General features: G+C 52.7%; 2 protein-coding genes across 2 annotated transcripts in view; both read right to left on the reverse strand.

Moving 5' to 3' along the window:
• Nucleotides 1–8,220: 8,220 nt before the first annotated feature.
• Nucleotides 8,221–13,906, reverse strand: Gatd3a (glutamine amidotransferase like class 1 domain containing 3A). Its single transcript, XM_005360278.2, has 7 exons — nucleotides 13,729–13,906; nucleotides 13,506–13,558; nucleotides 12,768–12,881; nucleotides 11,433–11,552; nucleotides 10,461–10,553; nucleotides 9,518–9,674; nucleotides 8,221–8,794 (listed from the first exon to the last, which is right to left on the reverse strand). The coding sequence occupies exons 1-7, from the start codon at nucleotides 13,861–13,863 to the stop codon at nucleotides 8,666–8,668; spliced, it is 801 nt and encodes a 266-aa protein (XP_005360335.1). The 5' UTR covers nucleotides 13,864–13,906; the 3' UTR covers nucleotides 8,221–8,665.
• Nucleotides 13,907–14,643: 737 nt separating this feature from the next.
• Pwp2 (PWP2, small subunit processome component) overlaps nucleotides 14,644–26,834 on the reverse strand; it is a 14,725-nt gene continuing 2,534 nt past the window's right edge. Inside the window, exons 3-21 of the mRNA XM_005360281.3 lie at nucleotides 26,567–26,661; nucleotides 26,291–26,390; nucleotides 26,018–26,161; nucleotides 25,279–25,414; nucleotides 24,828–25,063; nucleotides 23,975–24,118; nucleotides 23,629–23,699; nucleotides 22,958–23,094; nucleotides 22,427–22,575; nucleotides 22,177–22,324; nucleotides 21,759–21,909; nucleotides 20,994–21,174; nucleotides 20,307–20,454; nucleotides 19,606–19,714; nucleotides 19,192–19,257; nucleotides 18,124–18,342; nucleotides 17,871–18,021; nucleotides 17,681–17,755; nucleotides 14,644–16,465 (exon numbers count right to left, since the gene is read on the reverse strand). Coding sequence (XP_005360338.1) covers nucleotides 16,288–16,465; nucleotides 17,681–17,755; nucleotides 17,871–18,021; nucleotides 18,124–18,342; nucleotides 19,192–19,257; nucleotides 19,606–19,714; nucleotides 20,307–20,454; nucleotides 20,994–21,174; nucleotides 21,759–21,909; nucleotides 22,177–22,324; nucleotides 22,427–22,575; nucleotides 22,958–23,094; nucleotides 23,629–23,699; nucleotides 23,975–24,118; nucleotides 24,828–25,063; nucleotides 25,279–25,414; nucleotides 26,018–26,161; nucleotides 26,291–26,390; nucleotides 26,567–26,661 — 2,638 coding nt within the window. The 3' untranslated portion in view covers nucleotides 14,644–16,287. The remainder of the gene's footprint in view (nucleotides 16,466–17,680; nucleotides 17,756–17,870; nucleotides 18,022–18,123; nucleotides 18,343–19,191; nucleotides 19,258–19,605; nucleotides 19,715–20,306; nucleotides 20,455–20,993; nucleotides 21,175–21,758; nucleotides 21,910–22,176; nucleotides 22,325–22,426; nucleotides 22,576–22,957; nucleotides 23,095–23,628; nucleotides 23,700–23,974; nucleotides 24,119–24,827; nucleotides 25,064–25,278; nucleotides 25,415–26,017; nucleotides 26,162–26,290; nucleotides 26,391–26,566; nucleotides 26,662–26,834) is intronic.

Below are 26,834 nucleotides of genomic sequence, written 5' to 3' on the forward strand. Positions count from 1 at the left end.
TTGCAGGTATGCTGTGACTAGATGAGCTAAAACATGTCTGTTGCCTGTGAGTAATAGGGGACTGGCAGGCTCCAGAGAGCCTAAAGGATCAGATGAGATTGTGAGCCAAACCTTGAGAGTAGCTAAGGAACTGAGGATAGACCTGGCAGCTGGGATGGAGGAGCTAGAATATGGCCCAGAAGGTCCCAGATGGAAGACACACATTCCCACTCAGTTCTTCATATCTTCCTGTAATTATTGCCAACATCACTTGTATCAGGAGCCAACCATTGGCTTTGAAGCTGGTAAACTAGGGCCAGACAGGGTGTGCCATTTCTAGAGCCCTGCTTATGTGCGATCTCGCTTGGCCCTCATAGAAATCTAGAAGTGGGTTCTGTGGTTGTCCCTGGACTCCACATGTACCTCATACATGTCCAGACAATAGCTCGTATGAGTCAGACACAATCCCTTCCAAACGACAACCCAGAAAACCAAGCAAGCGTAAAAAGGATCGCTGCTACGTGACAGGCTTTCTGTGGGCATATGCCAGAGGGCAAACAGCACCCAGGGTGGAGATGTACCATCACCGGCAAAGGGGTGCTCAAGTTACTATACCCACAGCTCAGGTCAGGAAGAGTCTCAGGAGCGGAAGCCTCATCCCCATCTCCGGGAGACCCAGGGCACAGAACAGCAGGTCCTTACCACAGATGGCAGGCGTTAACTCCCTGCCGGCTTCTGGTTCTCCTGGCTTCTTCATGCCCAGTGGTGAGAGGCTTCTTAGAGCCCTGGCTGGACAGCACCAATGCCTGCTCAGCTCCCTCCTGTTCCCACTCACCCTCTGCCATTCCTTGCTGGGGCTGAACAACCTCTCTAAGTGTTCAGCTTGGTGGCCCTGGCTTCTCATAGCTGTACTTTGTTCTAAGCAGACGGTTCCCACTGCTGAACAACAGACTAATGGCTTCTGGGACAGGACACAGCCTGGCCATTGTCTGCCACTCCCCATTCTATGGCCCACCTAAGAACAAACACACATTCTAACTTACACCCCACAGGCCAGCCACTCATGTGGCAGGCCTGTGATATGGCACTAGGAACCATGCCTGCTGGCCTTGGATAGTAGGGTGTCTTTCGTGTGTGTGTCTTGAGACAGGATTTCTCTGTGTATCCCTGGTTGTCCTGGAACTTGCTCTATAGTCCAGGCTGGCCTAGAACTCACAGAGAGTCACCTGCCTCCGCCTCCTGAGTGCTGGGATTAAAGGAGTGTATAACCACTGCTTGGCTCCTGTGTCTTTGTATGCTTTCTGTTGCTATGATAAACATTATGACCAAAAATGACACGGGTAAGAAAGGGTTGTCTCATCTGACCCTTCAAGCAACAGTTTGTCACCGAGGGGAGCCGGGCCATGAACTGAAGGAGAGACCGCGGAGGAAGGCTGCTTGCTGGACTGTCCCCAGCTTCACGCTCTCTCTCTCCTACACACCCCAGAACTACCTGGTGACGGTCCTCCCACATCAATTAGCCATCACGATAATGCCCCACAGACATGTCTACTGATCACGCTGATGGAGGCATCCCTCAGTTGAGGGTCAGGTGTGTCAAGGTGACAGCTACGATCAGCCATCACACAACAGCTTCACCTCAACTTGGAGCCCCCCTGCTGTCTCCGCTGGAGCTCCCTTCCTGTGGCTCCTCCTTGGATCCTCCCTCTTGGTTCTCAGCACCCAACCTCATGGGTAAGAGGGATGTAGCCAGTTGGCAGCTGCCAGCAGTCTGCCCTGGCTCACCTGGGTACCTTAAGTTCCCAGAGTTCTGCTCAGCCTGAGGCCTCAGCTCTCCATCCCACCACCCCGCTCCTTTTCCACCCACCACCATCCTGGATGGGCAGGTGTCTGGGAACCGGGTGACACTTGGCAAGGGGCATTTGGGACAAGCACCCAGCTGCCTGGTCGGCTGCAGCAGCTGCTCACTCATCCCTCAGATGCAGCTTCGGTGCAGGCTGCATGTGCTGTCACGTGTGGTGGTGCTTAAGGGGTCAGAGTGTAATGAGTTCCACAAAGATACAGCAATCTGTGGCATGCTAGGACGGACATGTGCCTAGCAGGGTCAAGACCCGAGGCAACACTCACAGACCACATGGAGCAGCAGATACACCCACGATTAGTCAAGACTGCAGCACCTCTCCAGAAGAAAGGAAGTCAGAAGGACAGTGCTGAGGTCAGCAATACCATCAACTGTGGTGATGGACAGTTCTGGGGGCTGGGCCTAGCAAAGGCAGAAATGCGTTCTTCTCTAGCTTTAAAGGAACGCCCCTCAGTACAGACCACACTCGGGGCCATGAACATCCCCCACTCAAAGGGATAGAAAATCAGACGTGGGACATCCTCAGATGATCACGACGGAATTAAATTCCATCTCTGGAAAATCCCCAAACATTCGCCGATTAAACAACACATCATAAATAACACATAGGTCAGGAATCTGGAGAGAATTTTACAAACATTTTGAACTAAATGAAAACGAAAACAGAACTTAACAACAATTGTGGGATTCAGGGCAAACTGTGACTGGGAAAAAACATCTGCCCTGGAATGTGTGTATCAGAGATGATGGAACCTAATCTGATGCCTCAGGACACCAAATAAAGAAGAATAAATTAAATCCAAAGTGAGAGAAGAGAGAAAGAGACCAAAATGGAATCAATAAAACCTAAAGCTGGCTCTCTGAAAAGATCAACGTCCTCATTCAGTTCCTAGCCAAACTAAAGATGATATCGGGAACAGGAGAGGGGTCACCATAAATTGTGAACACCGTGTCCACAAATTGCATACAATAGGTGAAATGGGCACAACCTGCCAACACTCATACAGAAGAGACAACAGTCTACAAAGGTTCCATCCATCCGTCTGTCTAGGTCTGTGAATCTGTCTAAGAAACAGAAGTGACTGTCAACTTTCCAAACCGAAAGACCCAGGTCCAGAGGCCCAGAGGCTCACTGGACAATTCTCCACTTGTGGGAGGACATTATGCAACCGTGACTCTCTCTTTCGGAAGACAAAAGCAGAAGGAATGTTTCCTAGCTCATCTGCGAGGCCCATGTTTCCCTACCCACACCAGACAGACGTCACAGAAGAAGAAACCTCACATCATCCTCTCTCACGACAACAGATGGCAGAGAGCCTCAGCAGGGATAGCAGATCCAGGCCAGTGATGTAGGAAAGGATCCCACACCACAACCACGTGAGACCGCCCAGATGTAAAAGGCTGCTTCAACACCAGGAATCTGGGCTATATCATCTATATCAGAGGTTAAAGAAGAAAATCCCATCAATAAGAGTGGTAGAGGGGACATTCCTCAGCTCAATAAAGACATCCGAAGAGCACGAACAGCTAATATCACACAGTGGCGAGAAACTAGGCGGGTGCCCCTCCCATCATTCCTCCTCAGTGTCACACTGGAGATCTAGTCAGTGCAATATGGAAAGAAAAGGAAAAAAAAATGACTATGTAGAAAACCAAAAGAATGGGTGTGTGCGCACACGTGCACACACACATACACACAGGCACACGCACGCTCCCCTACCTACCTCTCCCGAAACTAAGAAGCAACATATGAAGGTTGCAGAATTCAAAGCCAATCGCTTTCCTACAGGCCAACAACAAACAGCTAGAATTTGAAATTTAAAATGCAGTAACATTGACCCTAGTACCTACAGACTGAAACACTTAGGTATAAACCTAACAAAATAGGTGCAAGATATATGAAAAAAGAAAAAAAAAATCAAAGCTCTGAGGAAACAGTTATCCCACGAGCTCGGACACAAAGGCTGTGCTTGTCCAGGCGAGGACCCCGCTGCCTCGTCCGTGGACTCACACAATCCCAGCTGAAGCCTCAGCAGGTTGTTTTGCAGTGGAACGGTTCTGTTATGAAGTGAGTACTGAAAAGTCTCCGCGTTGCTGAAGAACAAACGACAGGAAGCGACAGGGCCTGACAGGACACTTGGATGGAGTGGTGACGGTCAGTGGGCAGACAGCCATGGGAAAGCACTGGCGTCCATGGCAGACCCTCGGGAAATACAGTCGGCTGGCCTCGACCACAGAGTGGACACAGTACAGGGAAGCAAAGAAAGTTCTTACAAAAGGTGGTGTTTGTGGATATCCACGTTTTATTAGTTCCCTTTTCGTTTGTTTCTGGATATAACACTGTAACCAAAAGCTTCTTGTGAGTTTATTTTGGCTCACCAATCCCAGGGGGGGGGGCATGACAGCAGGCAGCCAGAGCAGGAGACTGGCTGGTCACTTTGCATCCACGCTCACGGGGCAGAGAGAACAGGAAGCAGGTGAGACTACAAACCCTCGAAGCTCCCCCCCCCCCGCAGTGATGCACTGCCCCCAGCAAGGTTGCATCTCCTAAAGGTTCTGTAACCTCCCCAAACACCACCAACAACTGGGACCAAGAGTTCAAATACCTGAGACGGTGGGGAATGTTTCCCATTCAAACCACCACATACAGGGCTGGAGAGATGGCTCAGCAGTTAAGGGCACTGGCTACTCTTCTAGGGGACCCAGGTTTAATTCCCAGTACAAACATGGCAGCTCACAACTGTCTGTAACTCCAGTTCCAGGGGATGTGACACCCTCACACAGATACATACGCAGGCAAAACACCAATACATATGAAGTAAAAACAAATTAAAAATGACAAAACCCATCACACAATTCAAAAACAAAAAGCCAGAATATAAGCACATCTTTCACCTTCACGTTAGCTCAAACTGGAGCACAAACTTAAATGCACAAAGCAAAGCTTGGAAAGCCCCAGTTGATCAAAGAAGAAAGCTAGATGATTTTTTTTTTTTTTTGAGACAGTCTCATGTAGTCCAGGCTGGCTTCCAATTCTCTGTGCAGCCAACGATGACCTGGAGTTCCTAATTCTCCTGACTGCCTCCCGGTGCTGGGATTCCGGGCATGTGCCGCCACACCAGTGTGATGGCAAGTGGGTTTGAGTGATAGCTCCACAGTCAGGAAAGGATGGAAATAGAAGAATCAACCAGAAAAGGTAGTGTAGGGGCAGAAGTCCTTGGAAGCCCCGAGAGTGTGCATATGTTGACATGGGCATGACTATGTCAAGGGTGCCGAAGCCTCAGTCCTGCAGGAGGGGCAAAACCTCACCCAGGTGAGGACCAAGAAGGTTGGCAAAGCTCTCCTCGGGGTCCACACGAGTGTTGATTGATCAGAATTTATAAAAATGAGCAAATGCCGCTTCCTCCTCGCAGGTGTTTACAGCCTGAGACTGCCTGCCCGCCCACAGAGACACGGGGAGACTAGCTATCCCTTCCCCTGTGCTGTTCATAATAAACACGGTGAGGTTCCTGCTGGCTGCAGCAGGTGTCCTCTATCCGTGTGTGCACCCCCTCCCCCCGGACCCCAGCATTCCTCCATGTGTGTCTGCCCCTTCTTCCTTCCCTTGCCATTGCTGGTCAGGACTCCAGGGCCCAAGCTTCAAGGGTCCTGAAATGGGTAGGAGGAGAGAGGCTGAGGTAGGTGATCAGGGTGGCCAAGGCAGGTGGGGTGAAGACGAGAGGAGCCCCTGGGAACTCATTTTGAGACTTGCTGGCTTAAATGGAGGCGCGTGTGAAGTAGACCTGGAAGGCAGGGGCCGTGGGATTCCCATGAGGGCTTCTGAAGATGGTAAAGTGTAGGATATAGGCGGGGGTGGGGAGTAGGGGACAGTTTAGCAGGCCCTTGGTCATGATCAGCTCTGAGAACCTGCAGAAAGTCCCAAGGTAGGGCCACTGTGCCCCCTAGTGGTGATACCTAAAATGACAGCCTTACTAATGAGCTGTGTGGACTCGACTCTATGCACAATGTCTCTAGGGACAGGACTTATTCCAAGAATCACAGATCTCAAAAATAAAGTAGTTATTATAGTTAGTTTTTTTTACTGACAGATAATTCATATAAGAGTGTCGTTTTCAAAGACTTCAGAGAAGTGGTTAGGGAGATGCCTCTGGGTAAAGGTCACCAAGCCTGATGACCTGAGTTTAGTCCCTAGAATCCACTTGGAGGAGAGAACCCGGACCCCGACATGCATACCTGTGCTAAACACACAGGTATAAAATAAATATAAATTCTTAAGAAATGAATAAAGTATTTCAGAGGATGTAAAAAACAAAAAATCACTCACCCTGGCTGCTCCCTTGTTGGTGGGCCCGACCCCTTCCCTGCCTCCCTGTCAGTGTGTACACTCCCACCTGGAGCTCATCTGCCAACAAGCCCTTACTCGCTCCACAAAAGCGAGGAGCGTGGTCTCTTATTCGGCGGATTGCACCTGGCAGACAGTGGGGACTCGATCATTTCCAGGTGCTAACAGCTAAGTTCTGGCCTCACCGAATGCTTCACCACAAGTACAGTCCAGCGCGGCTCTACCTGGCCTCGGCTCAGCACACCTGTGACACTGATGGTCCAGGCCAGGCAGGGGTCTGGTTTATGCTAGGTGTGCTGGTCACACTTGGTCACTTCTGTGTGAAGTCAGGGAGGACACATGGGGACAACTGAACCCACCAACACAGCTGAGCACTTGAGCAGAAACTGCCCAGGGACCCAGTGCCTGTCGCTAACCGCGCTGACTTTGACCTTGGGGGTCTCTCAGGAGTTCACTCCCCTCTCAGTTACACGTGTGGCAGACATGAGAAAGGACAAAAGCAGGTCACACCTAAGCTCAAGTTCCACTTGTGGACACGGGACATTCCGGAACATCTAAGGACATCCAGGCCACATGGTAGGTAGGGCCCTAAGTGGGCGCAGGTTCTGGGGGTACCATTCTCCTTTGGGGTGCTCAGAGGCCATTGTACCTTTATGCTCAGCTGGCACAGCTCAGCAAGGAGACAAGCAGCTGCCAGCCTAAACATGATGGGGCAGAAGCTTCCTCTCTAGAAGTAAACCTGAGCTCCCTGCCCACCAGACACCAATGGACGTGGCTTACCAAATGAAGATTTGTCAGTAGACTGCAGATCTCTAGCTGGAGAAAAGCAGACAAGTGGGGAGCGGCACCAACAGACTCTGCCCAGGGGATGCCCAGAAGGCCAAGAGGGCAGAGAGGTGACTAACAGCAGCAAGCACCTCAGGAGACACCACCAGACCCAGTTGCAACCCCGAGTCCTAGTGTAGTGAATGTTATATGGTGCATCTACCAATCATGGTGGGAGAAATACTGAGTGCCCTCTGGGCTCTGCTGGAAAAGCCAGTCTAGCAGCCTACAGCTGGTGCGGTGCGGGAGCACGGGAGACCCACGAGGATGCAAGGATGCTCATTAGCGCCTACGTCAGCCAACTCAGTACAGCCAGGTGGGCCGACGGGCCAACAGAAGGCTGAAGCAAAAATATCCAGGAGCTGGGTGGGGAAGGCTGAGCAGAGCAACACACGTCACAGGACAGGGATGCCGCTCTGGGTGGCCTTGGTGGACTAGACAGGCAGGAAGCAGGGGCTTTGGGTGGATGGTGTCGGTTCTGTATGTCTACTGTGGAAACTCACTTAAGGGAAGCTGTATACATATATGAAGCTTCAAGAGGTTCACTTCTGGGGAGTGAGGTCAGACCCAGGGGTAGGCTCTGCAGGTAACCCAGGAGGGGGCTACCTGGCCCGCAGTGCAGGGACCATGAGTGTATGCCATAGGTCCTGGTAAGATGTCTAAAGCTCAGACCACCAAGAATCATGGTCTCTGGAGGAATTAGTCCGAGAAGCAGCAAGGGCCATTCTCCCTGTGGCTGTGTGCATGTGTGTGTGTGAAGAAGGGTACCGGGAGACGGCAGACATCCTGCTACGGAGGCTCCCTGCCTGGCCTAACTCCACTTCTGCCCAGCATCTGACATAACTGAGCTAAAGGAGTCTTCCAGTGCAGTGCTACAGTCCCTGCTACCAAGGCCAAGGAACCCTCAGGCTGCCTGGCTGTCCAGAAGAGAATGTTCTGGAACAGATGAAGTGTGCTCAGACCTCCACCAGACCACTCTGACACTTTTCCATAAGGAGACAGTGCAGAGGGCAGCAACAGGGCACCACCGCCCTTCACTTTTCCTTCTTTACCCAGGTCCCACAATCTCACAGCCTGGGGCAGCTTCCTAGACCCGGCAGCGGGCCAGCATACAGAGGCCCACTCCTGGGGACTTCCCCGTTTCCCTGGGACTCATCGAAACCTCACAGTATGGGTACCATTCACTAGTTTCAGAAGGCCTGAGACACAGCAGAAAGTAGTTTCCAGTGTGGAAAGGAGTTTATTCTGTGGCTGCAGGGACTGCCTGCTACAGAATTCCCCTGGCTTTAGTTAGCCTGTGTTTACTTTGGGTGCGAGAACGTTTCTTTATCCACAAACAAGGTCTGTCTGCTTATCACACAGGGGTCTGATAATGAAAACCTAAAATGTTTTCTTCTTTTAAAACTTGAGTCCCCGGTCCATCTGACCTAGGATTGTAGAATGTAAATGCTTCAAGCAGATTCTTCCAATGGGGACACACAGAGGGGCAGGCCCCCACTGCTGAAGCTCCCGATGCTATTGGGGCCCATGGAGGAGCTCTGAGCTTCTTGCTGGTAGAAGGAGCTGGGTGGAGGCAAAGCTCCTTCTTCAGGCAGAAAGCAACAATTCTTCTAACAAAAAGGCAACTCTTGTCCTTGCTGAATGGAGCCCAGGCAGTGCTACTTTCCTGTCAGTTCCAGCACCTTCTTCACCATAGCCCCAATCCCATCGTGGATGTGATGGAGTGCTGTCTCGCACATGAAGGCCGGGGTCGTGACCACCTTGTTTTTCTGGTCTACATGAGCTTCGTGCGTAGCTGTTAGGGAAAACACAGCACCGGGCAGGACCACAGGGAATGCGGGGAAGAGGCCCATCCACTCTGTCTTGCAGCTCCTTTGCTGCTCAAGGACACCACGGTACCAAGTCCGCACCTGCTGTACTGCTGTCACCCAACTAAACAAGGGGGACTAGCTCCCGACTCACAGGTGCTCAGAGAAAGAAAATGTGACCTACTGGGGAGGGGGACACTACCTGATAACAGCTTGCATGCTGGCCCCACATGGCAGGGGGAGGTAAAACTCAGGCTTCAGCAGTGGAAACTGAGGGGCCCGCTAGAGCAAGCTAGGAGCCCTGCTCACTTCTCCCACACTGTCTTATTTCCTTCTGTGGTCACCAGCAACAGTTCCTAATCCTCCAGGTCCCAGAGTCCTGCCCTAGCCGGCACTCCTCATAGACCACCTAACCTTGTGGGGACCAGGCATTGCAGCTGTAGACTCCAGGCTGACGTGCAGAAATATGGATCCCCTGGCCAGCTGTGGAGTCAGTATACCACCAGCCTGTCTGTGGCATACCAAGCTAGCTCCACCCCTCAACACGGGTAGGCCCTGTCCTCCTGCCAGGGGCTTCCTTAAAGTAAGCCCAGCAACCATAATCCCTGTAGAGAAGGCTGTCCGCCAGACACCTTCAATGACCAAATGAATGACACTAATGTGCTACCTGACACCACACTGACCGACCGCCAGAAAGGATATGGTCACACCCTTCACACAGTGCTTGGCACCCAGGGCTTTGATGGCTTCTGCAGTTCCAGCATAAGGCCACTTGCCACCTTCCTCTTGCTCGTGGCCCACGGTGACCTCGACACCTTTGATCACTTTGGCTGCGAGGACAGGCGCGATGCAGCACAAGCTGAAAGTTGAAGGAGCTGTGTCAGCATGGGGAGCACGCTGAGAGCGAGGACTGAGGATGTCTGGTCCCCAGGCTTGTGGCACTGGGCAGCCCTGGGCACAGATGGCTGCGAGGGAAGCTGAGGGGTCAGGGAAGCCAAACTCTGTACTGCCATCTGGTGGCCCACTGTCTACAGCAGCGGCTTTAAACCAGGGGTTGGGGTGGGATGGACCGACCTTTCACAGGGCTTGCACATCAGATATTTACACTATGATTGTTAACAGTGGCAAAATTACAGTTATAAAGTAGCAACGAAATAATTTTATGGTTGGAGGTCACCACGACTTGAGGACAAGTATTAAAGGGTTGTAGTATTAGGAAGGTTGAGGATCACTGGTGTAGAGTGCCCAGGGTAGGTAACAGCCCTGCATGACCTCATGACCTTCAAAAGTGAGCTGCCCCGGCACGGGTGGTAATCCCAGCACTCAGTAGGCAGATGGATCTCTGCGAGTTCAATCAAGGCCAGATTGGTCTGCATAGTGAGTTCCAGGCCAGTCAAAGCTGGTAAGACTCAAAACCAAAGTGAGCAGCCCTGAGACACAGGAGGTGGGCAGCTGGGCCTAGTGAACATGGGCTGGGCTCACATGACTGCCCTACCTAGGGGCCAATCCCACTTCTACCACACTCCCAGGCCATTGCTGGTCTAACTGGGTTCCAGCTGGTGGAGCTATCATACCAAGAGCTGGCAATGTGCTAGGAACTCCCACAACCCTCTGGCATCCTCCTGAACCCCTGTGTATCACCTACCCGATGGGCTTCCGGGCCCCGTGGAACTCCTTTAGGACGCGCTCTACTTCCTTGTTAACTGTGCAGTCCTTCCCATCCACGGCGAACGTGCTCCTGCCACGAGAGGAGAGGCTCTGCTCAGTGGTGGCCCCATAGTCTCTGGATGGCCCACTGGACAGCAGTGTGTCCCAGCGTGGCCACATGCCAGGTGGGCAGTCTATCACACTGAATGCCTAACTGTGTATCTAGCTTCTCATTCACCAGCCAGCAGGTGGTTTCAGGGGGTTAGTTCACAACAAGCATGGCATGAAGCATGGCAGCAGGCAGGCATGGCACTGGGGCTGTAGCTAAGAGCTTACATCTGATTCCAAGTTGGCAGGCAAAGAGACAGACAGACAGAGAGACTGACCGACTACATGGGCCTGGTGTGAATTTTGAAACCTTGAGGCCTACCCCCTTTGATAACTTTCTGCAACCACACCACACCTCCTAATCCTTCCAAAGGATTCTACCAAATAGGGACCAAGCATTCAATCATATGAGCCTAGGGCCACTGTCATTCAAACCACTACGGAAGGACAGCTCTGTGTGAGAACTGACATTTGCAAGGACAAGCCAGCAGAGTTTGCTGAGACCTGATTCACAGCATGGAGGTCAATAAGACTGCCCAGCCCACCCAGAGAGCTTCCAGGCAGAAGCAGAGAACCCCCTGCTGGTTTTGCTAAAGTGACCCCAGCCCCTTGTTTTTTTTTTTTTTTTTTTTTTTTTTTTTTTTTTTTTGGTTTTTTCGAGACAGGGTTTCTCTGTGGCTTTGGAGCCTGTCCTGGAACTCGCTCTGTAGTCCAGGCTGGTCTCAAACTCACAGAGATCCGCCTGCCTCTGCCTCCCGAGTGCTGGGATTAAAGGCGTGCGCCACCATCGCCCGGCAGACCCCAGCCCCTTGTAAAAGAGCTGGCACTACTGTGCTCTAGACCCTTACACTTGGACACGTACAGGTTTTTGGCGGCTCCAAAGCCTCCAGGAAAAATGGCGGCATCATGGTTGGCAGCTTTGAGCTGGGCCAGACTGGTGATCTTGCCTCGGGCAATCCTTGCTGATTCTGCCAAAACATTCCTGGAAAGAACACAGAAGGAGCAAAGGATCAGGGTGTAGGCAGGGCCAGGACACAGGCACCACTGGAGACTTTTCTTGGATATGGCTCAAGAAATGAGTAGGCTCACACGTGGAGACTGAATTCTCCGTGGAGACTGAATTCTCCCCGATTCGCACATCCAGGCAACATCTGGAAACAATGACAGGATTCTAGTGACCTACACAAACAACAAGCCTTGCAGGCTGGCCTCAGGATCCACAATAGGTTACCTGGAATCAGGGGCCAGTAGCAACTGGAGGCCCACCAAGTATCCACAGCAGGCAGGATTCAGTGCTCCTCACCGGAGGGGGGTAGTGTAGGAAACTACTTTTGAGGATGCCTGAGGCCACCTGAACATCAGACACAGCAGGAAGCTACCACTGCCTTACTTGGGCTGGTACAATGCGGGAGGAGGGGCAAATTCAGGGGCCTGGGGCCTGGACAGAGAAGGAAATGGCTGGGATCCCAACAGACAGCCTGAGCAGTTAAAGTTCCCCTCCCTACTCTTTCAGTCTCAGCCCTCAGGCCACCTTGCAAGCAGGCCTCAGATAAGAAATGTAGTAGTGGCCAGGTGGTGGTGGTGCACACCTTTAATTTTAGCACTTGCGAGGCAGAGGCAGGCAGATCTCTGAGTTTGAGGCTGGCCTGGTCTACAGAGCTAGTTCCAGGACAGCTAAGACTGTTACACAGAGAAACCCTGTCTTGAAAAACCAAAACAACAACAAAAATGTAGTTGTGCTGGGCATGGTGGCACATGCCTTTGATCTTAGTATTTGGGAGGAAGAGGCAGGTGATTTTCTTATGAATTCATGGCTAGACTGGTCTACATACACAGTGAGTTCCAGGCCTGTTAGGGCCAAATAGACCCTATCTCAAAAAGTCAAAAACCAAAACCAAATAAAAAAAAAAAAAGTAGCTGTAAATTAGCTAGAGGGACACAACACAGTGCCACACAATGATTAGCAAGAACACACCACGACCACCTCACATCCAGAGGGAGGACAACAGTGGCTACTGCCATTCTCACAATGCTCGCAGGGAGGTCAGAACCACTGTGCCCATGGCTGCGCATTTCCAGAACAGCTGGATGACGGCTGGTGTGAAGAACACATGTTCCACCGCATAACCTAGAAGGCTGCAGGACAGAAGCTGCCGTGGGAAGAGGGGTCCTGAACGGTCCATCCCTTACCCCATACCTGCTTTCGCTCTCAGAGGGCTGTCCCTTGGTGTGGTCAATCACATGCATTTGAGGGACATCAGGAGCAAAGATCTGGACCTCAGCCCCGCCTCGGCTTAGGTGGACCAGGATCCTATGTGGAGAAAATCCAACATGGTGTGACTTCCAAAAGTGTCCTGTAGACTCATTTTACAAATGAACTTTAACCAAGTGCAGGATGTGAGGGAGGGATTCCTAATTTGTAGGACACCTTGTTGCCTTTTTTTTTTTTTTTTTTTTTTTTTTTTTTTGGTTTTTCGAGACAGGGTTTCTCTGTGGCTTTGGAGCCTGTCCTGGAACTAGCTCTGTATACCAGGCTGGTCTCGAACTCAGAGATCCGCCTGCCTCTGCCTCCCGAGTGCTGGGATTAAAGGCGTGCGCCACCACCGCCCGGCCTTGTTGCACTAATAGACCTCTGAGAGGGGAGGATGGAACCAGAGCACGTAGGTAGGTGCGCCAAGCGGTCTCTACAATTCCTTTTACCGACTGGTGAGCAGCGGCGGTTGCTGACTCAGCAGATGTTGCTTGGGGGGGGGGGGTATGTTCTGGGCCCCAGGCTGCTGCCAGGCACTTTGCCTTCATCCAGGACCCAGGAGGCATCTTTTAGTCTTGCCTGTGCTAACTGTGGGCTTGAACTTAACACCATGTGAACTCACTGTATGTGGTTATGTTTCTGCCGTTTAAACCAAGGGAGTGTTTACGAACTTTGAGGACTTACGCAGAGGCCTCGTGGATCTCAGTTCCGTCATAGACTCCGCAGCCCGACAGTACCTGCAGGAGGAGAGGCACTGATGAAGGGCCCGGTAGGAAATCACCAAGAGGAGAGGAAGGCTGAATTCCTGCAGAGGCCGACCTTGGGAGGCCAGCTGGGCGACCCCAGTCTGCGGGGAGTGAGCCAGGGGAGGAGGTTGGCCTGGGAGTCTGTCTGGCCATGCACTCACCAACGCCACCCTGGCCCCGGGCCGCGGTGAGGAGCTGTGAAGGGCAGCGCGCTGGGAGGGAGTATGGTGGCGTCCCGACAGCGGTGCGAGCGCAGAAACCAGCCTCGGCGCCACCAGAGCCCTGACGGCGGCCATAGTGAAGGACACACAGCAGCGTTGTTAGTGCGCAGTAGGGCGGAGTCGCTCCTGGCCAATGGAGGACCGCGCTGCGCGCCCTTTCCGCCCCTGAGGGCCGGTGGGCGGGACCGCGCCCGCGCAGTGGTCAACAGAGCGTAGGAATAGCGGCTAATTGCTCTGGAGAAGATTATCGAGCATGCCCGGCCGGCCGCCGAGCTCAGAACATGCCGCCCCCACCCCCGACAAAGGATACTGGTAGGCCGGACTGCACCTGCCCAATGCACGGCCATATGCGGGACACGCCCCTTCCCCGGTTTTGAGAGGGCTGGGGAAAGTCTGGGCAGTTGCCAGTTTAGGACTTTGCCATGAGTGTTTTGGAGGCAGGCTGGGCCCTGCCTGACTAGTGCTTGAAGGGCACTCATTGTGGAGTAGGCCACCCAGATTGCCCACTGCAGCTCCATTCTGTGCAATCACCAAAAATGCCCGTAAACAGCGTAGTTCCCCAAACAATGGGGTCGTAACTGCGCAAGCCTAGCTTCTCCCATCACCCAGTGTGTTCTGAATTCCCCTGCAGGTTCCTCATTGGTCACGATTCTGCCAATCACGGTGCACTGGCTGCTTCAGAGGAAAGCTGAGCGAGCACCTACCTACTCTTTCGTTTTTTCAGTTTTTGTTTTGGAGACAGGATTTCTCCGTGTAACAGCCCTGGCTGTCCTGAACTCCTGGCCTCGACCTCACAGAGATCTGCCTGCCTCTGCCTCCTGAGTGCTGGGATTAAAGCTGTGGTGGCTGCATTTGATGGAAGGCTTGTTACAGTCCAGTGTCCATAGCTTCCAAAGTGTGACTGCTGGTTCCTCACCATTGTGAAAGCTGTCAAAGGTGGCTTCTTTCAGCTCCTAGGGGGCGATCCTTAGCACAGCGTTTGGAAATCAGCTGCCAGGTGTTTCTATCTTAAGATGGCAGCCCTTTCACATTTAGGAGACATATGATGGAGATAGGCCTGGGGAGTAGAGCGTATGTAGAAGCCAGGGAATGCAAAGATGTGGGCGTGGTGGTCCAATATTTATTGGAAGCCTGGGCACAGATACTCAATGGAGTGGCAGCAATTTGCATCTGACCTCGTCCACAGGGGTGGGCGGAATGGGCATGGTTACCGAGAAGCAGGCCTGAAAGGCACTCCAAAGGGTATAGTAATTAAACTTCAAGTTCGAGATGGGTGATGGCTGAAGTGTGGCTCGGTAGTACCTGCCTGCCACTCCCCAAGCCCTGTTCCACGTTCAGCACCACACACAGACAAAAAGGGTAGGGCTTCAAAAAACTGTATCCACGGATGCAAACAGAAATCTCAGGAGGGTACTAAAACAAGTGAGGCCCCATTTGGGCAGCCGGGATCCTGACCCTGTGCAGGCAAGACGTGAGCCCCCATTCCGAGCTACACACAGAAACACTGTGCAGGAACAGGAAACCCGGAGATACCAGGCTGAGCTCTGCTTTCTCTCCATACCGTGGTCAAGCCTGAGTGTATTTCAGGTGACCAGGACAATGGCGCACCCCAACTGTGACACTAGGTGTCACATAGATAAATTCCTGCGGCCTGGACAGAGGCCAATGGGCAGTTTCCGGCATGAGAGTTGGGATCTGTGGGAGACTTCACTGGTGAGCTGACACGCTGGAGTTGGTCAACCGCTGAAGTATCAGTAGAGCACCCCTTTGGCATGAAGGGACTGTCCCTCTCCCATGTAACCTGTGCACACTGGTACTGGTCTGGGCAGGCTTCCCTAGCCAGCAGTGAGCTGTCACATCCACCCTCCTGCGTCAGCCCAGCACACTTTCTGGCTCACTCCGTATACCTATAGATGACCAGGGCCACAGGCCTGAGCAGACAGCCACTCTGGTCTTTCCTGCTTAGCTGAAGACAATGTCTCACCAAGGACACACTATAAACATCAGGAACTCAAAGTCGAGAAGTGAAGTCCTCACTTTTTTTTTTTTTTTTGGTTTTTTGAGACAGGGTTTCTCTGTGGCTTTGGAGCCTGTCCTGGAAGGTCCTCACATTTTTAAAAAAGCTTTCCAACCCTAAGTTGGGAAAAAAGGTTCATTCTCAGAAGTCCGTATTAAAAATATAAATAACCGGCAGAAGCTTCCAAGTCCACACTTCTCAGAAGTCTATATGCAGGATCACCACAATGCCAGCATTCTGGGCCTACAGCACACACGTGCCCATGGTATGCATCCCAACCCTGGACCTGAAAGGTTGGCTTGCTGCCTCATGGTAGCATGTGCAATCTCACAGCAAAAGAGTCCTGGTTGCAGGGTTCTGAGGCCTCTGGCATCGCTCACTTTCTGGGCTCTGGCGCAGTGGTTCCATCTCCAATCAGGCCATAAGGCGGTGCTTCTACACCAGCATCTCCAGTCAGTCAGTCAGGCTGTGAGGTGGGGCTTCTACACCAGCATCCCCTCTTCTTCCTCATCATCCGCAGCAATCCCAAGTAGGTGTAGACTGTCATCATCAGATGCGTCTGTGTCCTCTTCTGTGTCTAAAGGCTCCAGAGTGCGCTTTACGCCCCGCTGCTTGGAAACTGCCAGAGCATACTGGATGTTGTAACGGTTCCAGTTACAGCTGGGGACACAGGACATTAGGTCAGCAAAAGCGTCCCACTCTGCCCCCACCAGCAGGACTGGATGCAACTGTTCCCCAAAATTACTCCTCCTCTCTCAGGCTGATTCAGTTCCTGCTGCACCCAGTGTAGGGCAGCGTCTGGCCTGCTCTCCTTGTTGGCCCTTCCGTTAAAGCCTTTACAGAGCCAGGGGCCGACTCTACATTCACAGGACTAAGGGGAAGTCTCAGACCTTATCTGCCAGAGCCATGGTTGAGAGCAAAACCCAGCAGAAAGGAAAAGCCGCACCTTGCATTTATGGGTGCCATAGCTATCAAACAGGGCTGCCTCACAAATGTACACAAAGCTAAAAATGCCTACTATGCCTTGGCAAAACAAACAAACAACCAGGAACAAGGCTTGGAGGAGGAAATGGAGATGTGAGAGTATTCTCTTACAGATCTGTGGAGTCAGGGATGCATCAGCCAGGGAAAGATTAATTAAGCTTAGCCAAGCAGACCACCATACCCTAGCACAAGCACCTCCAACACCAGTCTTCCTGCAGCTAGGCAGGAAAAATGGGCACAAGGAAGAAGGGCTTGCTCTAGATTCAGAAGCATTATAAAGATAATCAGGAGGACTATGGGACCACAGTGCCCAGGTGCCAGCCTCTCTCAGGGACCTGAATGGAGAGACTAGTAGACAGGATATCTCACAGATCACCACAAACCACCTGGAGGAGGCTGAGGAAAGGAAGGACTGACATGGGCTCATTCTAGCTAGCACTGTCAAAATACTGTATATACTTATATACTCTATCAACACTGCCATACCAGGGAAACCTGCACACACTGGTCAGATCCCAGAAATCAACTCTACCTGGCAACAAGATGCACAGCCACCTCTCATCGCCCAGAGACGATGTGTGAATCCAGGCTAGGCGGCCTGATCCTGCAATTCTGAAGTGACCATCCCCAGGGTGGCAGGCTCTCACTACATCTCAGGCATATCCTACCTCCACCCGAACAACTGTGCAAGTGCTCGTGTGTCCTCACTTTAACGCCAGACAGCCAGAGGTGATCATCACACTCAGATCACAGTTCACCCAGCAGAGCAGAACGTGCACTGTGACACCAGAGTATTGTCCCCAAATCAGACAGCACAGGGAGCAACCCTGACTAGTATCAGCCTCACGAGCCCTACTCTGCCCCGGCCCCCCCCAACCCCCAGGCACGTACAGCTTGGAAACGTCATCCAGATGCCGCTGGAGGCCCTTCTGAAGGAACTGGACCACAGGCAGCAAGTGCCCCGCCCTGGAAAGAAGAAGTTGTCAGTGTGCGTGTGCAGAGAAAGCTTCCCTGTGGCCATGATCAAATGGCTCGGTGACTTGACTAGCAGGTGAAGAGCAAGGGGGAACCCATTTTATACCTGGACTTCAGCCGCTGTCCGTGTGACATAAGTAACTTCTGGGTCCATATAAGGTAAAATTCAAGGTGCCTGGACTCTTCAAAGGAGGCAGCTAAGAACTCAAGCACTTTCTCTACATACAGCTCAGGAAGGGAAGCGCTGACAACATCAACTGCAAAAGAAAAGCCAGGCTCAGTTTGCAAAGAAGTTGCCAGGAAGGATGGACATGGAGTTCCTCTATATTAGCAGAACAGGGCTGGTGGTCCTGGCTTACTTTCGTCCTGTGGCACAGCCTCCAGGGCCTCCTGTGCCAGTTTCCTCTCATTGAGCCGGAAGGCCATGAGGATGGCACGGGTAAACTCCCTCTGTCGTAGTGCCTCACGGATCCGCCCAGGTGTCACACTGGTGTCCAGCTCAAATGGGTCGAAGAGCATCTGGGCATCCAGAGAGAAGATGAGGAGCCCTTCTGTGCTGGTGGCCGCCCAGCAGCGCCCTATGGAGCAAGCAGCACAGGAACTTCCTCAAAACTTGAAAGCTCATTTAGGCCCCACTTCAGAGTGGCTGTCAACAGACTGCTGGCAGACATTCTCCCAGGATTGTGGCTCAGATGCCCACTTCCTCGGGTTGATCCAGGAGTCAGCAGGCTTCCCAAACAGGGAAGAACAGGACAGACCTGAGCCTTGAAGGCCATAGTTTGTGCTGCAGTTGCTCAAGCTACCCATGCCAAGGGTGTGCCCACACACTGGGCATAATCAATCAGTGGTGACCTATCTTAGAAAACCAAAGCTGCACAATTGTGTAACAGGGCGGATGGGACAGATCTGGGCTTCAGGCTGTGGTTTATGGACAGCTGGTCTACCTCCCACAATGGGAAGTGAGACACAGGGTGATCACCTTCAAACATGTCTGACACAGAACGACAACACACCATACCTCACCCTGTCCCCTCCACCAGTGCAGCAGTGTTCAGGACCCTAGACCCAGGCTGCTGAAACGGAGGATACAAACCTAGCAAGCCTCAGGCCTAGGCAGACCCTTGAACACACTGAAGGAGAGAGGCACTAGCAGTAGCTGAGGTTCTGAGAGTCTGCCACCTAGGAAGGACACCTGGACTGCCACTCCCAGGAACAGGGTTCAGGACCCCACTATAGCTAGTATGGTATGGAAGGAATTTCACAGCTGTCCACATCAAGAGCCAGGCTAAACATGGAACCAGCCATTTCCTATCCCCAGGACATGAATGCCTAGAGCCTGCCAGCGGCAGCTTAACCCTGCCCCTGAGAACGAAGGCCTTGACACCTATCAGGACCGGCACCTGCTAATGAGGATTACCCAGGCTCACCAGTGGGAGAGAAGCGCAGAGAAGTTACCCTGATTTCAGGTTTGAAGTGTCTGGAACTCATATCACCTGAGGAGGAAAAATAACTGTACTTACTTGACTGCCCTCTGCGGTCAGCCTTCAGGTCCACTGTGCTGCCCAACGACAGTCACAGGGACCTACAAAGAACAGCTTTCTCAGAGTTCAGGAGGGAAGCAGCCCTTCTAACCCTGTCATAGTGCTGTGCCTCAGGGAGCTGGGCATCAGCGCACAGGTCTGAGAGCATCTGCTGGCCAGCAGACAGCTCTGGCTGGCCCAGGGAAAGCCTCCAGAAAGGTAATGCAGAAACAGCTAGACTCCTCACTGCAGCCCCACGGAGGAAACAGCAGTGTCATCAAGAAAAGTAGGTGGTGGACAGGTAAAGGGGCATCTGCTCACCTTTCCTTACACCCGGCAAGGGAATTGCGACGCCATTCTCCTCCCCAGCATCTTGATCAATGAGTGCCAAATTGCCAAACTCTGTCATCTTTCTTCGGTTCAGAAATTCCTAGGATAGAAGCCACCCTCATCTCACTCTTGCCCATATCACCAACCATGCCTTAACTGATAGTGGACCCTGCCCATAGAACCTTCCTCCAGAGAATGTGCATGTACACATGCACACACGCATGCTCACAAAGACAGCTGTAGGCAGCCACAGGCTAGCTCAGAGGCCTCACCCATACTCCTGAGGCAAACCGAAGTACGAGGAGGGTTTTGGGCAGACTGGTGAACAAAAAAGGCAGATACCCGAAGGGTAGTGAGGACACAGCCCTTTAACACTGGGGCTGCACAGAGGGCAAGGACAGGCAGAAAGCTGTGCCTGGCTAAGACCTGCCTTTGTTCTCTTCCTTCCTTAGTTTCTTCCTTTACAGGGCTCTGAAGAAGCCTGTTAACTGTCCTGAGCCAGTTTATGCCAAACGCTCCTGTCTTCCAAGCAACCTAACCAAGCAGTATCAGTCCCAAAGAAGGTAAAGATGTCAGGCCCTGGGGGTGTGGACTCTTCTGGGCAGTCAAGCCTTCCCACTTTGCCATAGCCACATGCCATGTGCCAACCCCTTGGCTCACTCAAGGCCCATGCAGCCAAAACACCTGCTTACCTCCATGGCATCCAGAGACAGGTTGCAGGAAAGCTCAAACCTCTTTACCAGGATCTGCTCCCGGACATGATAAAGGCACACAAACTTGGACATGCCTCCTGCCAGAATGTTCTGCCCATCCGCAGAGTAACACAGGGTAGTGAAAGCCCTGGGAGGGAGACACAGTTCCTCAAGCACTAAGCACTTTGTTATGTGGACTCAAAAGTCACCTGGAGTAGGTAGGAACCCCAAAGTGACACACTCACACTATTGTTGCTCAAGGTTCTCTGGTCAACCTTAGCAACCTTATGACCCCCAAAGCAACACATAGCCAGATGGCACCACCTAGGGGGCCCACGGATGACAGTCCAGAATCGGTCAGAACTATGTGGTTCTAGTTGGGCACAAGAGGGCAGGAAAAGCAGCACACATGCCATCGGCCCTCTTAGCCTCTCAATGGGACCACACCAGGCTGATGGCAATGGCTTGCCAACTGGAGAACTCCTTATCTGCAGTGTAAAGACCAGCAAATCCACAGCACCTCCTTAATGGGTATGATATGGACTTGCTTGGATCTCTTTGCTATAGAGGCTCAGGCCCCACCCACCTAAACTAGGGACTAGTTGCATTTAGCAAACAAGCCAGAAAAGGAGCCTCTGTGCCCTGTGCTGGCCACCCCCGACTCCTGTCAGAAGAGTTGACACTCACTTGCCCTTGGCTGAATGTTTGGCTGTGATCTTGTCCAGTTCCTTCCTGCCTGTCTTGAGATCATGCCTGCCCTCGATGGAGCCCACCTGTACAGCGTTCTCAGGGTCCCAGAAGACGATCTGTGAGTTCAGTGTGGCCACAGCTAGCTCTGCACCATCAGGCCGAAAAGCCACTGACAGGGCTAGAGAGAGACCAACATCAGGCCCAGGAGAGCAGCACCAACCCTGAAAGGCAGCACAGTCCAGCCAGGAACAAACCAGCACCACTGGCTACCTCGGTGATGATGCAGAGGGGGTTTGGTGCCAAGACACACAAGTCTGACAGAGGGCTGTCAGGCTGGAGGTGAGTCACACCAAGATTACCCCGAGGCAGTACAGAGTGACAGCCTCCTGCAGGTGACAGAACCTAAGGACAGGTCTGAGGCAGGAAGCACACAGGTCCCGGTAGCACAGTCTGCTCCGGGCACTCCCTGGGACTCAGTGGTTTTAGCTCTGGAAAGCAACAGGGAACTTGACAAAAGCCCAAGGGCTCCCAGCCTGATGCAGCCTGCCAACGGGCTAAACAACCAGTTTCCTCTGGTCACAACACCAACCTTGGGGGCTGCTGCCTCTGCGGGTCTAGCATCATTCTCACCCCCACCCCCACTGAGCTCATGCCAAACACTCAGCTAGGATCAAGGAGGGGGCACTCTAGAGGAGATCAAGGCTGGAGAGTGACAAGAGAAAAATAGCTCTGGCCCTGGCCTGTCTGCAGACCCCAGCTCACCATCAGAGGTCAAAGCCAAGGTCTCTTTGGTCCTCCAGCTGTCAAACATGTCCCACAGGCGCACTGTCTTGTCCCAAGAGGCACTGGCCAGGATGGACTTCATTGGGTTAAAGCAAAGACCACTGATGGGCCCCTCATGGCCAGACAGAACCTACAGAGGCAGAGGAGCAGAGGTGGATGTGGGAAGGGCTGAAGCACTGATGCAGGCTGTAATGAGGGAGTGTGGGAAGGCCAGGCCAACCCCTCCATTAACCGCTGCAGCTTGTTACAATGGAGCTCTGGGCCGAGCTCTGCACCCAGGTCCCTGAGCCCCAGCCACGGCATTGGTTTTATAAGGCGGAAAGCAGTGACAGTCCAGCCCACCTGCCACCCAGTACCCTAAGTCCATGCATGGTTCAGGGGAGCAGATGGCTCTTACATCAAGAAGTCTGCCCGTCTGCATGGACCACACAAAGATCTCGAAGGAGTCCTGAGCCCCTGCAGAGACGATTTCTCCACTCGAGTCAACAGCCACACAGGAGAACTGCGTGGGGCGTGGAGACGTGAAGGTGCGGAAATTCCGGTACCTGAAAACAAATAAGGTCAAGGCAGACTGCAATACACACCTGCACCTCTGGAGTGCCTGACCACACAGGAACTGGAGCCCTAGTGCTTGGAGGGGAACTCACCTGTGAAGGTCAAAGGCCCTCACAGTTCCATCCAAGGAGGAGGTGACAATGACATGGCCAGTGGTGGTAAATGTTACACCAGTGACCCCGCTGGAATGTTCCGTAAAAGTGACAAAGCAGAAGCCACTGAGGGTATTCCATACCTTGACCTATAGCAGGAGCATATGGGAGCCATCAACACAATCATCCCAGACCCCGTCCATGCAGCCTCACACAGACACAGTGGCTATACCAGGTGACGTCTAGAGAGGCCAACTGCCCCCCCAAAGTGGAGACTGAGGGCATGTGAGGGTGGCAATAGAGTTCTAGGCCCAGTAAGCGCCTGCCACTTCAGATGCTGGCTGCTGCCACTGTTACCCTTACAGAATCAGAAACGGACATTCAGACACTCAAGACTTTCTCCTTTCAAAGTCCACTAAATAGTTAAAGTCTTTTGGGGGCCCACTAAGGCTGTTAAACCTGAGAAATCAAAGCCAACTCTCCACCCACCTGGCCTACCCACAGCTCAGCCCAATGAAGCCCAATGCCCACCTTGCCATCGTCCCCACCAGTGACGATATACTGCCCATCAGGGGAGTAGGCCAGCGACACCATGCTGTTGAAGTGGCCCTGTTGCTTGAGCACATAGGATTCACTCTGCCACTCCCACACCAGCAGCTGGCCCAGGCCTGTGGGTACAGGAAAGCTAAGGTACTGTCTGGACACCTACCTCTACACATAGCATGGGACAGGGTGTCCCCAACTACTCTTGCGGTACAGTCAGCTGGGGCTGGGCTCACCTTGAGCATTCCCTAAGAGCACAGCCCAAGGCAGCCCAGGGCATGGGGAGTGGCCCCACCACCTGCAGCTGGGCAGGCTGCTGGACGGGAGCAGAGGCCAAGTCCAGGACACCTGCTACAGGCCAAGACCAAGGGGTAGTTGAAGGACTGACATTTAAGTGTGAGCCTCAGAAGATCAACAGACTGCAGCCTTCAGTGACTCTTTGCCATACACACCATCTTCGACTGCTGAGCTTCTGCTCAGGACAGGCCAAGGAAAGTCACTCTCCCCAGGGGAGCTGGCTTCTACTACAGGAGGTACAGTGTGGCACTCTGGCGCCTTACAAGCTCCAGTCTGGCTTCACTGGGCTCTGTCCCAAGACTCGACTTCAGGTCAGCTTTAGGGTGGAAGTTTCCCTTCTACTGCAGAGCAGAGAAACCAACCTGAGCAGCCGAAGGCAATCCAGTCCCCAGAGCTGTTGATGGCAACTGAAGCAACCCTCTGATCAGAGATACTGAAAAGGGCACAGAAAGAGCAGGGTGAACAGAAGTGGCCACCCTGTCCCCCGCTGCAGGAGCTCAGGTCCCCGCACACTGGCACCTTCCTGCAGTTACTTGAGGAACTAGCACTTTAACACATTGTGTTCCTGAGACAGAAAATGGACACCCAGGCACCTGAGACCGACACCTGTGGCTGGCGCGGAGGGCACGGATTGGTGGGAAGCCGCAGGCACATTCACCCCGGGCCTTGCTGTGCATGTATAGAAGTGTCCCAGCGAGCCAGACTCACCTCAGGGAGTGGATGAGGTTGAACTCTGGGAGCTCATGAAGATGGAAGATTCCAGAAGCAAAACCCGTGACCAAAAGATGAATCTTCTTATGATAAGCAGCAGCTGTCAGGTTGTTAAAGTCTCCTTCTTTATTCAAGAAATACCTGGATCAATAGACAGAGGCACACAGGCTCTGTCACCAAGCTCGGGGTGGGTCTGGGTCTCCACTCGCACCCAGAAGCCTGAGTCAGGGGCACGCGAGATCAAGCTGAGCCCTGTGCTGCAGAAGCAGCACCAGCAGCTGCCGGGCCCAATGTTTTCTTCTAGCATACTGCTTTCCCTAGCGGGTCCTGTCTGCATGAGGGAGACCCTGGGAGCACTTCTATGTTTCCTGAGTCTTCTTCAGAGGTTTCTTCCTTTATTGCCCGCAGACTCTAACCTTCTATACTGGCACCTGCCCACAGGCACAGTGGATGCTCTCCCACTAGGATGAGACCAAGCACACCCCATCCTGGTCTACGTCCTGACCCTACCTGGGACATCCTGAGACCTGACAGAGCCCTTCAGTCCACCTCTACCTGACACGGCAGGGTGGTGCTTTCCCATCCCACACATATGCCCACCCACAGCTATGAACTCTGCTCTCAGTGGCCATGAACAGTCTCTGTATATGACGTCATTCATTTGGACCTGTCAGACCATGAGGCAGCAAGTCCTCTAGCCTTTAGGACAGGGTCTTACACCTACTACTTAAGGACCTCAATCCAGGCTTACAGACAAGGAGCTTGTTCTCTGGACCGAGGTCTAGGTGCTCCCCATTAAAGTCCCCACTTCAGGAGCACAGACCCAGAATACTCAGCCTTGGAGACATACTTGGCCAGCCGTGAGTACTTCACTTTCCCAACTTTCTCCTGTTCAGCTGGCATGGCCTTCCCTCGGATGGTGGTTTCTCGCTCCCCTTCCTCTTCATCCTCCTCCTCCTCCTCTTCTTCCTTCTTCTTCTGAAGTAGGTCTGCCTTCCAGCCCCTAGGGGCTTTCAGCTTTAGGCCCTCAGGGGGTGTGTCACACTGCCACACACACAGGGCTCCATCTTGGCTGAGTGAGTACAGCTGCAAGAGAAGCACCAGGGCTGGAAACAGGCCGTTCATTTGATGCCAGAGCCCTTGTATCAGGTGGCCCCTCCAGTGTGGCTTTTGGATTCCAACTCCACCAAGGTCCCTTTGACCTGGGAGTGTCCAGGGCGAATCCCGAAAGACCCACAAGCAACCTAGCGGCAGCCTCATGGAAACTCAGAATAGGGACTTCAGGCAAGGGGCGTACGTACATCCAGACTGTGGGACTCAAAGAAGCAGGCCACGATGGCGTCCTTATGTCCACCCAGGGCATAGTAGATGAGGTTGTCCCAGCGCTCAGCTCCAAACACCCATGTGGACATGTCTTTGCTTCCAACCACAAAGCACCTGGGATAGAGAACCATGCTCAGAGGCCATGACAGTGCCGCTCCCCTTCTGACCCGTCATGGACGACCACCAATCTCTCCTCAGAACCCAAGATGAGACAGAAACCCAAGATGCCTTCAGGGTAAGGACAATCAGTGTATGAGGTGGGACCCAGGCCTCAGCAGCTCTAAAGCTCCCAGACAGCATAGCTGGCTTGGATGATCTTGACAAACTGAATGGAAACTTTTTTTTTTTTTTTTTGGGGTTTCTCTGTAGCTTTGGAACCTGTCCTGGAACTAGCTCTTATAGACCAGGCTGGCCTTGAACTCAGAGATCCGCCTGCCTCTGTCTCCCCAAGTGCTGGAATTAAAGGCGTGCGCCACCACCGCCCGGCTCTGAACAGGCTCTTATTTCTACAAAGATCTGCATTCTATTAGGTTTCCAGTGACAGATCAGAGAAGGAAGAATACTACAGGCTCACTCAGAGCCAGGAGCTCAGTCTGGCTGTTGGAGGTTGCACCTAACCAGAAGGCACATGGCACATTTTAAAATGCAGCCATGGCTTACAGGAAGGAGACTGCACTCTCCGGGGATAGACGGTCCAAGGTGCCCCCCCAGCCTCACTTGGAGTCATCTGTCCAGTCGATGCATGTGGTCTCATCGTAGGGCCCAAAATAGGTTTTGTCCAAAACAAATGCATTGAATTCTCGCTTCTTTCCGGGGGCATGGTACATCTGAGCAATGTTGCCCTTAGTAACAACAAATTTTCTGCAGAGGAAACAGGGTCACAGGTGATACGGGGAACCGACAGTAGCTGGTCCAAGATCACTACCCTGTATCTGCTCTTTACAGAGTGGCACCCACAGTGACACCCAGTCAGGAGACTGATGCTCTTACCTGCCATCGGGGGAGAAGGAGACACTGTGCACGGAACCCTTGAAGTGGAAGTGGTGGAGCACCGACCTGCAGGCCAAGCTGACTAACAGAGCCTCACCCCCTGCAAGAAGCCAGAGCAAGAAGGTGGCCACCTGACTCCAGGTGCAGCACATCTGAGATGAAATGCAGGAAGGTGCTGGACATGGGCACAGGTTGCTTGCACCCATGCTATGAAGTTCAGCTTGGCTGTGGTGATGCCCTTGTCACACAGTGCCTACCCACACGGGGACTGATTACCTTCATCAACGATGATTGCAAGGCGACCATCTGGAGACAGCCCCACGCACTTGATGTTGTACTTGGTAGCCAGAGGCAATGTATCTGATCTGTTGCTGAGAAACACAAAAACACGTACACAATTGGTCTAGTGCACTTAGACAAGGGAGCCAGCTAGACTAACAGCTGACTCTCCTGCCATCGGGGCCCTTATGCTAGAGTTCATTCCCTCCTGCCCTCCCAGGTAGGCTTGGCATTGACCCTGGATATTCTTTTTTTTTTAAAAAAA

Source organism: Microtus ochrogaster, linkage group LG2 (genome assembly GCF_000317375.1).
Source record: "Microtus ochrogaster isolate Prairie Vole_2 linkage group LG2, MicOch1.0, whole genome shotgun sequence".
Taxonomy (NCBI): domain Eukaryota; kingdom Metazoa; phylum Chordata; class Mammalia; order Rodentia; family Cricetidae; genus Microtus; species Microtus ochrogaster.